The sequence below is a fragment of the Solea solea genome, chromosome 1 (assembly GCF_958295425.1).
Source record: "Solea solea chromosome 1, fSolSol10.1, whole genome shotgun sequence".
NCBI classification, from domain to species: domain Eukaryota; kingdom Metazoa; phylum Chordata; class Actinopteri; order Pleuronectiformes; family Soleidae; genus Solea; species Solea solea.
In genome coordinates, this window is record NC_081134.1 from 12509604 (window position 1) to 12522152 (window position 12549).

The following is a 12549-nucleotide window of genomic DNA, read 5'->3' on the forward strand; positions in this document are numbered from 1 at the left end:
GATCAGAGCATGATAGTCTGAAGTCAACCTGTGTTTCTAACCATGCTGAAGAGCCACTTGGTCAACATGATTGTGTGTGTGTGTGTGTGTGTTAATGAATTCTACAAAACAAGGGCAAAGTGCTCATGCATAATGTAGTGAACTTAGATTCCTGCTATTAAGAAAACGTGTTTTTTTTCGTTGCTTTATTTTATTTATTGTTACACACCAAATCAAATGTGACATCTAGTGTTTGGATTGAGCCACTATGTGACATCTCACATGGAAACAATTGAATAACAAAACATTTGTCTATAAAATGAACTGCACAAGCTTTTAATGACGCACTTGACAATGAAATTGATCTGTTTCCTCAACTGTGTATTCATGGGGCTACTAGGGGGCGGCTGTGTGTATCTACATAGTTACCAGCCACCCCTTCCTCCTCGGAGAGAGCAGATTGGCTCTGAGAGGAGACTCCTCTTTACAAGCCCAGTGCTGGCAGGACAGGAGAGTCGGACAAAATCAACAAAACCACCTGCAAACTAACCAGAACTGGATCCAAGCTGATAAGGTGCTCACATTTTCCTCAAAAGTTCAACAGTCAGGTTTATTGGACTGGAAATTGGGACAAGCAATAGAATTGAAATCAGCACCAAATGTGAATATATATATTTTTTTAAATCCAGGTTGAAAACACATCTATTCTCATAATGAATTATCTCTTCTCAAGCACAACCGCACTCTACATTTATACATTTAAAGTAAATTATTGTTTTATGCTGGACTATAATTTAACTTTTTCCTATTTTTCTGTGGTTGGTTTTTATTTTAGTACATTGGGTTTGCACATTGAGTTGCCTCTGTGAAGGAAATGTGCTGTACAAATAGAGCTCCCTTACCTTGATAGTGTGGATCTGTGACAAAACATCCACTATTGACTCTTTGCAACAGAGATGTTTACATTCAAATTAGATTAGAACAAAAGTGAGCTTGCTTGACACATAAACATTTAAGTGAAATGTGTATTTGTTCATTTAAATCCCCAATTGTGGTTCATTTTATTATTATGAAAATGTCCACATTAACCACATGATCATAAACTATACTTTCTAACTGTGACAGTTTAGAAACCTTCAGTCATTGAAGTAAGAGAAATCTGGCCTGTGCAGGACGTTTCTTTAGTTTTTTGACACATTTATCAACATGACCTCATATGGCATAGGATACATCCCTTGGGCCATCCCTTCAGTCAATGACACACACCGCCCCTCGGCCAACAGGTCAAAGGCCTGTTTTAAATCTTCACCCAAAACTCACAGTCGGACTGAGTCTCTCCGTCTGTCGGTGGTGATCTCACACGGTGAAAACATCTCAGGAACCCGCACAGCAGCAGTGATGCAGCGGTCTTTCCTCAGCCGGGGTGCGCTGCTCGCCCAGCAAACTGCAGCGGCCCTCGAGGGTCGGAGCGCACCACTTCTGCAGCGCATGGACCGCTCCATGTCCTCGGTCTCCATCCCACCGCCGGCGTGCATTCTGCGGCCACTCGAGGTCCCACTGCGGTACCTTTTCGGGCCAGGACCCTCAAATGTTCCTCCACGTGTTTTAGCTGCTGGGTCCAAGCCGATAATTGGTCACTTGCACGCAGAAATGTATGAGGTAAATGTTTTAGTCTGAGAAATTGGATAATATTCAAATTATTAATGGTAAAACTGGATTTGCTTTAGTTGAGTTGAATTTTGTGTCTTGTGGCTATGAAACTTAGAATACATAATTATTACTCATACCGGAACAACGTCATTGCATAGAAATATCTAATATTACTAATGTAAAATAGTTTGAATATTTGTTTACACCACATACGTTTTATTTTATTTTGTTGTATTGTTTTGACTACACTGATCTTTAAGGTTGTAGTTACTCATGGCAACAATTAAATTACAATAAAACAACTATATTTTAACTATAATAGCACTAAATAAATATGGAGTGTGTTTCAAGAGCAATAGTGGTGCGTAATAGCGCATTGGATCCGATGTTTACCACCACTTCAAACACACACTGATCGATGACCACTAAACGGTTTTTTGTTGGTGTTTTTTTCCTGCTCATTGTCTCAGATCATGAATGACATCAAGAAGGGGATCCACTACGCCTTTCAGACAGAAAACAACATGACGATATCCATGAGCGGCTCTGGTCATGCTGCTATGGAGTGTGCGGTGTTCAACACCGTGGAGCCTGGAGAGAGCGTGCTCGTCGCCATTAACGGAATTTGGGGAGAACGCGTTGCAGAAATTGCAGACAGAATGGGTACAGCTTTACGCGAGACTTTTACGGACGCATCATTCATGTCTCTGTCTGTGTTTGTTCAGTATTTAATCATATTTCTGTATTTCATTTAGGTGCCAATGTACATAGAATGGTAAAAACACCAGGGGGATATTTTACTAACACGGAAATTGAACAGGTAAAGCATTTTCTATACTGTTATACAGACAACAAGCGGTCAAACAGTAGAAAATATTTACTATATTACATGAACTGACGTTATTCTTACTTTATTTGCAGGCCATAGAAAAACACAAGCCAGTCCTGTTTTTCCTCACACATGGAGAATCCTCTGCTGGCCTCTGTCACCCAATAGATGGCATTGGAGACATCTGCCAAAAGTGAGGCTCATCCTGTATCTGTCACAAACACAACATAAATCAAACAGCTGGCTAATTATTACAAATAATTATTCTCACCACCCACTGCTGTGTACCTCCCGCAGACACAACTGCCTCTTTTTGGTCGACACAGTCGCCTCACTTGGAGCAGCACCAATTTTTATGGATAGTCAAAGTAAGAAAATGATAAAAGATTAAACTCACCTCCCTGTTGCACCTTGCACTCCCATGTCATATAATATGTCTCTCCAATATGTGCTTCCAGATATTGACATCCTGTACACTGGGTCTCAGAAAGCTCTGAATGCACCTCCTGGCACAGCTCCCATCTCTTTTAATGACAGAGCATGGTAAGTGTTGTGTGTATCTCCGCGTGTGTCTCCATACACAAGGCCTACATTTTGTCCCAAACCTGTGGAATTGTGAACAAACAATCAAAGTTGTGTTATCTTTTTGTGCCTTTCCTTCATAGTCACAAGATGTTTAACAGGAAAACAAACCCAGTATCCTACCTCCTTGACATGACACATTTAGCCAACTACTGGGGTTGTGATGGCAAACCTGCCAGAGTGTAAGTAAAACCAACGTGTTGACCTATTACACCAATGTTTGCTGGTAAAGATAATATTAAATCAATTATATTCTGGCTTTTAGATACCATCACACAGGTCCTGTGTCAGGATTCTTTGCTCTGAGAGAGAGTCTGTCAATTCTTGCTGAGAGGGTAAAGGACAGACATTTTGTTTTCCAGACATTGGTGGTGGTCCTTTTCACCACCTTATACATAAACCACGCAAATTATACACTCAGTGGCCCCTGACAGCACCTCCACTCATCTTTCTGACACGTTGTCTCCCTCTAGGGGCTGGAAGAGTCCTGGAAGAAACACAAGGAGTTGGCAGCCTATCTGTACAGAGGATTGGAAGACCTTGGCTTAAAGCTTTTCATTCCTGACAAGGTGAGAGAGACATACTACAAAACTGTATGATAAATATCAGCTGCTGCCATACAAAACTACAGCTACAATCTGACATTTAAGAAGCTAATTGTAAAGATGAAATGCTCTAGCCATGTTTAGTACCAATTGCAGTGTAGCATTTCCTGAGGTGTTGCTCTGTTGGGATCAGATTGCTGTTTTTTAATACATGAAACGTGCTGCAGGATTTGAGGCTTCCCTCCGTCACCACCATCGCCATCCCTGAAGGCTATGACTGGAGGGAGCTGTTGGCCTATATGATGAAAAACCACAACATGGAGATGACTGGAGGCCTGGGCCCTTCCATTGGCATGGTGAGCTGTGGCTGCTGTTTTTATATACAGTACATATTTCTTATAGACATAAACACAATCGACAAACAACAAAGACTTTCATCCATCTCACAATCAACTAATAAACTCCCTTTAGGGGTCGCCACAGCAGATCATCTGCCTTCATCTCGTCCATTTGTAATGAATTAGCAGGAAAAGTTAGTTAAATTCAACACTATTTCAGAGTGTATTTGGCACTAATGTGTCAATTATTATTTACCCTACCTAAAAGTTACGGTTATCAGGCGGGTGTTTTCATAGCCGTCAGAATGATGCTGCTGAGTCACTGTGGTCTCTGATGCACTGCTCTTTACAATAGGTGATGAGGATTGGATTGATGGGATACAACTGTGAGAAGAGGAACGCTGACATGGCACTGCACGCTCTGGAAGACGCTCTCAAGAACTGCAAAAAGAGCAAAGCCTAAGAGAGCAGATTCCTCCACCTGCAGGGCAACTGGAGCAGTGCATATGTTAGTGTAAAGCAGGTGTGCTTTTGATTACAGACATTTTATAAAACACATACCATGTGTCTTTCTTGTATAAGCAGTGGGGTAGTCGGTCGAATGACTAGATAATAAACTCCATGAAGGAGCATCCAGCTGGTGCTGATCTACAGTTTCCCTTGTATAAATAAACTGTGTTGTTTGAGTGGTGAGTGCACTGAATAATGTCAATAAAGTGTGCTTTATTTTATCAATCATTTGTGCTGCCTCATTGTGTGTCGGGGGAACGTAACTGGGACTTTTAAACACAGTTGCAGGAGTCAGAAAAAGTTAGGGCAGTGTTTCCCAACCCCGGTCCTCAGGGAACACTGCCCTGCATGTTTTAGATGTTGCCCTGCTCCAACACACCTGATTCAAATGGTCAGCTTGTTACCAAGCTCTGCACAAGCCTGATAACGAGCTGTTCATCTGAATCAGGTGTGTTGGAGCAGGGCAACATCTAAAACATGCAGGGCAGTGTTCCCTGAGGACCGGGGTTGGGAAATACTGCGTTATGGCCTTCCTTTCCCAGCTGCACCAGTGAAATATGGTGGTCCTTGCATACTAGGGATAAGGGATGCAGTTCTTTTTCATTTGAAAGCCTCTGTAAAGCAAAGCTCTTGCTAAAAGTACATATAAAAACCAAAATCATTTTTATTTGGAAATTATTAAACATGAATGCATACACATATATGGTCAGTATATGCAATGAATGCAAATAAAAACAAATATTAATCAGTGGACCTTAATCTGTGACATAACTACATTTCCCATAATTCACCATTGTTGTCCTTCCCATATAAATACAGGTCACATCACACCTGTCACAAACAGACTAATTATTTGCATGACATTTAATCTTGAGCTTCTGTCTGAAATACACATTTCCTCCTCGTGGCGTAATGGCTTGTCCCTTCAATCAAACAGGTAGGTTTATCGTTCACTGTTATTTTCTAACCATTATATATTGAGTTTGTTTGCACTCCCACTGCATACAATGTCGTGTAAACAACAAACGTGTGATAACGTTTCTTATAAAGAAGTTTTAAACAAAACAGTGAACAAGTCAAATGTGTTCGCAGGTCTGTGTGTGTAGTTTTTTGTATACTCTTGCTGACCATGTGGTGCGTTCACGTTCCTCCACTTTAGCCAACTTTAGTTTAAGTGAAAGGAAACACTAAGCAGACACCAGTCGCGTTTAGCTGTTTACGCGAGGTGAGCTTAACATCTAAAGAACAAATTGTTGTGTTTGTGACCATCAAAAGTGCGTAAGATGACAACTATCTTTACCAAACTAGTTTAACAGAAGAGTCAAATCACCTTTACATGTTTTGCTGAGACTTCTCCTTCCGGTTTTCATGCCGCCAACGCCACAGTAAGCGTAACACTACCACCCCCTAGTGGTTAAATAACAGACGTGCAACTGCATTGCCAATGCAATCAGTATTTTTTCTTTTCTTTTACAATATTGAATCTGTGGAAAGATTTTTTTTACCCCTTAATTGCTGTAGTGTAAAATGGCTTCTGTTCTGGAAGAGTTCTACCTTGATACTAATTGGTTTTAACAAAATCAGTAGTTTCACCTGCAACAACCTCCTATGATCCATGGTCTTGCTTTTTCATGTCAGTGTGTGTTTTTGTGTTATACCAGTGGCAGCGTTGAATCCAGCCATCCTCTCTTTAGACTGGCTTCTGGGCACGTGGGAGTCTGATGAGCACGGGGAAGGCTGCTTTCCAACCATCAAACCTTTCCGCTACACAGAGACTCTGCGCTTCATCCATGTGGGACAACCAGCCATCAACTTCATGTAGGACACTTTGTTTTTTTAACCCGGGGAGGCAGTGCACTAGTGGCATTTTGGCTCAAGGCCTGGGCTGTTAAGAAGTTTCCCTGTACTGGAGACAAAACCTGTTCATCTCTTGTATTTACTGTGTCATCCCTCTTTCTGAGCTGAATCCTTGCCCTCAGATCCTAGTAAATACAGCCTCTAAAAACCATGCTAAACTATATCTAAAATTCCCCATAATCACTTGCTGAACATCTCAGATGAAATGGTTTTGAATGAATGAGAAAATGTAAATAAATCAATATCATGAAGAAATATTCAACAGTTACAACATCACAGCAAACGATAATGGATCTAAACTCGACTAAAACAAAAAAGAAATGAACAGTGTTCCGTTGTGTCCAAACCGAGAAGGAAGTAAGTGTGATCTTCTCGTGTCTCTAAACATAAATGTCAAACAATCATTGTTAAGCTTTCAGCTTTGTTTACTATATTCATATAAAAAGTGAAAGTATTCACTTTCATCAAATGTCCTTGAATTGACTCCTCTGTATTTTAATGGATGTACAGTTTGAACTTTATTAACTTGCTGGGCCTGATTATGGCAGTTCTACAAAGACCATTAATAATGGTTGATTTCTGACAGCTTATGGCCCACTCGGTCATTTTGCCGGTGGAAATCCTATAAAAGGTCCAATTCAAACTAAACGAGTAATAGAAAAGCCTCTGTGTTGACAAACTTGTTCTGTGTTGACAGGTTCACTGCCTTCCATGCAGAGTCTAAAAAGCCTCTGCACACGGAGTGTGGCTTCATTCGAATGCAGCCGGGAACCAACAAAGTGACGTTTATCATTGCACAAAACTCAGGTACTTACAGTTTGTCACTGGATGTAACCTTGACATTAGGTTCATTTCTAAAGGAAAGCATTTCTGTACTTCACACATGCACAGTTCACACGTGTTGACTGCAGAGTCTTGTATTATTCAGGCCTGGTGGAGATTGAGGAGGGGGAGCTGACACAGAAGCAGCTGAACCTGAAGACACACGCTCTGGCCAGGATTTCTTTTGCCAAGGAGCCACATGTTCAACAGGTAAAACTGTGATTCACTGGGTCATGCCATACGCTTAATTCAAATCTGCAAAATGTATGGCCAATGTAAGGTCCATGGAATGACAATAGAAATGTTCTCCGAAAATGAATCCAATTAATAAAGTAACATCTTTGGCGCTTTGCTCCATCTTTCAGGTTTCCAGAGTGTTTCAACTTCGGCCAGATGGGAAGCTGGAGCAGACAGTTTCCATGACAACAGACAACCAGCCACTGACGCAGCACTTGCACATCACTTACTGTCGGTCATCTTGAGCCAGCAAGAAGACGGGCTTCTTATACATAGAAATGCTGCTCTTTTGTGCAAAGGAAAGGTTGGATCAATAATCCCATTTAAACTTCTGTACAGTTACACAAGTATGTCATTCATTAAAATGGCGTCTGGTTTGGGTGTTATGGTGTAGAATGGTTTCAACTGGCATCACCCACTACTAAATCTAAACTTATAGTGTTTAGGTTCAGTGTGGATTATTTATCATATTTGTATTCACTGGTTGGTTACTGGTCTCACTTAAAGGCACTATGCTCAGAGAAGCTGCTATTCTCTGAGCACCAATAAATGCTATGAAACCAAGTATGTGTTATGTTGATTTGTTGTTTTGTCTACATGTTTGGGCTGTAAAGCTTATAATGCACTGATTTAAAAACCACAGTAAGAAGTCCTTGTGTCTGTACTGGAGTTGATGTCTATCTTTTGAGTGGTCTGAGTTTGAGTAGGACTTTTATAGATTTGGTGACATGAATAACTTACATTTTCATCCACTTAAAATAATCCTTAGTTGCCCCAATTCTTGTCCCAGTTTCAGTTTAGTTTGTTTTTGGATTAGCTTTGTCATTCTTTCATTCATGTTTTTCCCCAATGTGGACTTCTACTGGATTATGCCTTTCTCTATTTCTGTCTTTATGGTGTCAAACTGCTATAGAGTTCACAAGGGCACAGTGTTTTTTATATATCTCAAAAACCAAAAGTCCACCGTTTTTAAGGGATATCAATATAAATGTTTGAAGATTTAAATTTATTGTGGATTTTCGAAAAAGACAGGTAAAAGAGGTAAATGTTTTAGTCTGAGAAATTGGATACTATTCAAATTATTAATGGTAAAACTGGATTTGCTTCAGTTGAGTTGAAGTCAATTTGCCTATAGGCATATGTCTGAACAGACCATTTTGTGTCTTGTGGCTATGAAACTTAGAATACATAATTATTACTCATACCGGAACAACGTCATTGCATAGAAAATCTAATATTACTAATGTAAAATAGTTTGAATATTTGTTTACACCACATACGTTTTATTTTGTTGTATTGTTTTGACTACACTGATCTTTAAGGTTGTAGTTACTCATGGCAACAATTCAATTACAATAAAACTATATTTTAACTATAAAGGCACTAAATAAATATGGAGTGTGTTTCAAGATCAATGGTTGTGCGTAATAGCGCATTGGATCCGATGTTTACCACCACTTCAAACACACACTGATCGATGACCACTAAACAGTATTTTTGTTGGTGTTTTTTTAAACACAGTTGCAGGAGTCAAAAAGTTATGGCAGTGTTTCCTAACCCTGGTCCTCAGGGAACACTGCCCTGCATGTTTTAGATGTCGCCCTGCTCCAACACACCTGATTCAAATGGTCAGCTTGTTACCAAGCTCTGGTGTGTTGGAGCAGGGCAACATCTAAAACATGCAGGGCAGTGTTCCCTGAGGACCGGGGTTGGGAAATACTGCGTTATGGCACATAAAAGGTTGAGTGTGTAAGAATTGGTGACTTCTATTGGTGAGACTGCAGACTGTAACAAATGGAGGACTCATCCACTCAACCCTTCCTTTCCCAGGTGCACCAGTGAAATATGGTGGTCCTTGCATACTAGGGATAAGGGATGCAGTTCTTTTCCATTTGACAGCCTCTGTAAAGCAAAGCTCTTGCTAAAAGTACATATAAAAACCAAAATCATTTTTATTTGGAAATTATTAAACATGAATGCATACACATATATGGTCAGTTTATGCAATGAATGCAAATAAAAACAAATATTAATCAGTGGACCTTAATCTGTGACATGACTACATTTCCCATAATTCACCATTGTTGTCCTTCCCATATAAATACAGGTCACATCGACACAAACAGATTAATTATTTGCATGACATTTAATCTTGAGCTTCTGTCTGAAATACACATTTCCTCCTCGTGGCTTAATGGCTTGTCCCGTCAATCAAACAGGTAGGTTTATCGTTCACTGTTATTTTCTAACCATTATATATTGAGTTTGTTTGCACTCCCACTGCATACAATGTCGTGTAAACAACAAACGTGTGTTAACGTTTCTTATAAAGAGGTTTTAAACAAAACAGTGAACAAGTCAAATGTGTTCGCAGGTCTGTGTGTGTAGTTTTTTTATACTCTTGCTGACTATGTGGTGCGTTCACGTTCCTCCACTTTAGCTTAAGTGAAAGGAAACTGAAAGCAGACACCAGTCGCGTTTAGCTGTTTACGCGAGGTGAGCTTAACATCTAAAGAACAAATTGTTGTGTTTGTGACCATCAAAAGTGCGTAAAATGACAACTATGTTTACTAAACTAGTTTAACAGAAGAGTCAAATCACCTTTACATGTTTTGCTGAGACTTCTCCTTCCGGTTTTCATGCCGCCAACGCCACAGTAAGCGTAACACTACCACCCCCTAGTGGTTAAATAACAGACGTGCAACTGCATTGCCAATGCAATCAGTATTTTTTCTTTTTCTTTTACAATATTGAATCTGTGGAAAGATTTTTTAGCTTTAATTGCTGCAGTGTAAAATGGCTTCTGTTCTGGAAGAGTTCTACCTTGATACTAATTGGTTTTAACAATCAGTAGTTTCACCTGCAACAACCTCCTATGATCCATGGTCTTGCTTTTTCATGTCAGTGTGTGTTTTTGTGTTTTACCAGTGGCAGCGTTGAATCCAGCCATCCTCTCTTTAGACTGGCTTCTGGGCACGTGGGAGTCTGATGAACATGGGGAAGGCTGCTTTCCAACCATCAAACCGTTCCGCTACACAGAGACTCTGCACTTCAGCCATGTGGGACAACCAGTCATCAACTTCATGTAGGACACTTTGTTTTTTAACCCGGGGAGGCAGTGCACTAGTGGCGTTTTGACTCAAGGCCTGGGCTGTTAAGACGTTTCCCTGTAGAGTAGAATACAATAGAATAGAATAGAAGTTTCCCTGTACAGGAGACAAAACCTGTACTTGCTGTGTCATCCCTCTTACTGAGCTGAATCCTTGCCCTCAGATACTAGTAAATACAGCCTCTAAAAATACACATGCTAAACTATATCTAACATTCCCAATAATCACTTGCTGAACATCTAAGATGAAATGGTTTTGAATGAATGAGAAAATGTAAATAAATCAATATCATGAAGAAATATTCAAGTTACAATATCACAGCAAACGATAGTGGATCTAAACTAAAACAAAAAAGAAATGTTCCATTGTATTGTGTCCAAACAGAGAAGGAAATAAGTGTGATCTTCTCCTCATGTCTCTAAACATAAATGTTAAACAATCATTGTTAGGCTTTCAGCTTTGTTTACTATATTCATATAAAAAGTGAAAGTATTCACTTTCATCAAATGTCCTTCAGTTGAATCGACTCCTCTGTATTTTAATGGATGTACAGTTTGAACTTTATTATTAACTTGCTGGGCCTGATTATGGCAGTTCTACAAAGACACATAGTGCAAGAACAGGCATTCAGGGTGCAGAGTGAGAATAAAAGAACCATCATTATCCTAATTATGTGACAGTGCAGCTCAATGTTGCTTTAGTAACAGGGAGAACATTTAAAACCTGTTTCACTTCTTATCACACCCAACAGTGGTGCTGGGTGTGACCAGACATGACTTGCAGTATGCTGAACCACTAAGGGTTTATTGCTCCTATCTTGTGGCTGAATGGTCATTTTTGACTTGAGATTAAGACTCACATATTCCTTTCAGACACGGCCTTGTCTGACTGGTTGTTTCTGCCTCAAAATGTCTTGATTACATTAATAATAGTTGATTTCTGACAGATTATGGCCCACTCGGTCATTTTGCCTGTGGAAATCCTATAAAGGTCCAATTCAAACTAAACGAGTAATAGAAAAGCCTCTCTGTGTGTTGACAAACTTGTTCTGTGTTGACAGGTTCAATGCCTTCCATGCAGAGTCTAAAAAGCCTTTGCACAGGGAGTGTGGCTTCATTCGAATGCAGCCGGGAACCAACAAAGTGGCGTTTATCATTGCACAAAACTCAGGTACAGTTTATGTCACTGGATGCAACCTTGACATTAGGTTCATTTCTAAAGGAAAGCATTTCTGTTCTTTACACATGCACAGTTCACACGTGTTGACTGCAGAGTCTTGTATAATTCAGGCCTGGTGGAGATTGAGGAGGGGGAGCTGACACAGAAGCAGCTGAACCTGAAGACACACGCTCTGGCCAGGATTTCTTTTGCCAAGGAGCCACATGTTCAACAGGTAAAACCATGATTCACTGTGTCATGCCATACGCTTAATTCAAATCTGCAAAATGTATGGCCAATGTAAGGTCCATGGAATGACAATAGAAATGTTCTCCGAAAATGAATCCAATTAATAAAGTAACATCTTTGGCGCTTTGCTCCATCTTTCAGGTTTCCAGAGTGTTTCAACTTCGGCCAGATGGGAAGCTGGAGCCAGACAGTTTCCATGACAACAGACAACCAGCCACTAATGACGCAGCACTTGCACATCACTTACTGTCGGTCATCTTGAGCCAGCAAGAAGACGGGCTTCTTATACATAGAAATGCTGCTCTTTTGTGCAAAGGAAAGGTTGGATCAATAATCCCATTTAAACTTCTGTACAGTTACACAAGTATGTCATTCATTAAAATGGCGTCTGGTTTGGGTGTTATGGTGTAGAATGGTTTCAACTGGCATCACCCACTACTAAATCTAAACTTATAGTGTTTAGGTTCAGTGTGGATTATTTATCATATTTGTATTCACTGGTTGGTTACTGGTCTCACTTAAAGGCACTATGCTCAGAGAAGCTGCTATTCTCTGAGCACCAATAAATGCTATGAAACCAAGTATGTGTTATGTTGATTTGTTGTTTTGTCTACATGTTTGGGCTGTAAAGCTTATAATGCACTGATTTAAAAACTACAGTAAGAAGTCCTTGTGTCTGTACT

At 40.0% G+C, this 12549-nt stretch overlaps 3 protein-coding genes across 3 annotated transcripts; all 3 read left to right on the forward strand.

Moving 5' to 3' along the window:
- The first annotated feature begins 1345 nt into the window (after nucleotides 1–1345).
- Nucleotides 1346–4658, forward strand: agxtb (alanine--glyoxylate and serine--pyruvate aminotransferase b). The gene is made up of 11 exons (XM_058633658.1): nucleotides 1346–1638; nucleotides 2100–2292; nucleotides 2385–2449; nucleotides 2551–2651; nucleotides 2756–2826; nucleotides 2917–3001; nucleotides 3124–3222; nucleotides 3306–3375; nucleotides 3514–3609; nucleotides 3813–3941; nucleotides 4279–4658. Exons 1-11 carry the CDS (start codon nucleotides 1378–1380, stop codon nucleotides 4384–4386), a joined length of 1278 nt encoding a protein of 425 aa, XP_058489641.1. The 5' UTR covers nucleotides 1346–1377; the 3' UTR covers nucleotides 4387–4658.
- A 584-nt stretch (nucleotides 4659–5242) lies between these two features.
- Nucleotides 5243–7913, forward strand: LOC131445782 (peroxynitrite isomerase THAP4-like). The gene is made up of 5 exons (XM_058616481.1): nucleotides 5243–5370; nucleotides 6095–6251; nucleotides 6988–7097; nucleotides 7219–7322; nucleotides 7478–7913. The coding sequence occupies exons 1-5, from the start codon at nucleotides 5346–5348 to the stop codon at nucleotides 7592–7594; spliced, it is 513 nt and encodes a 170-aa protein (XP_058472464.1). The 5' UTR covers nucleotides 5243–5345; the 3' UTR covers nucleotides 7595–7913.
- Nucleotides 7914–9426: 1513 nt separating this feature from the next.
- thap4 (THAP domain containing 4) lies at nucleotides 9427–12253 on the forward strand. The gene is given in 6 exon segments (XM_058638725.1): nucleotides 9427–9568; nucleotides 10278–10434; nucleotides 11520–11629; nucleotides 11749–11852; nucleotides 12008–12049; nucleotides 12051–12253. Coding segments are annotated over 6 exon segments (516 nt in total). The 5' UTR covers nucleotides 9427–9543; the 3' UTR covers nucleotides 12129–12253.
- Nucleotides 12254–12549: the final 296 nt, after the last annotated feature.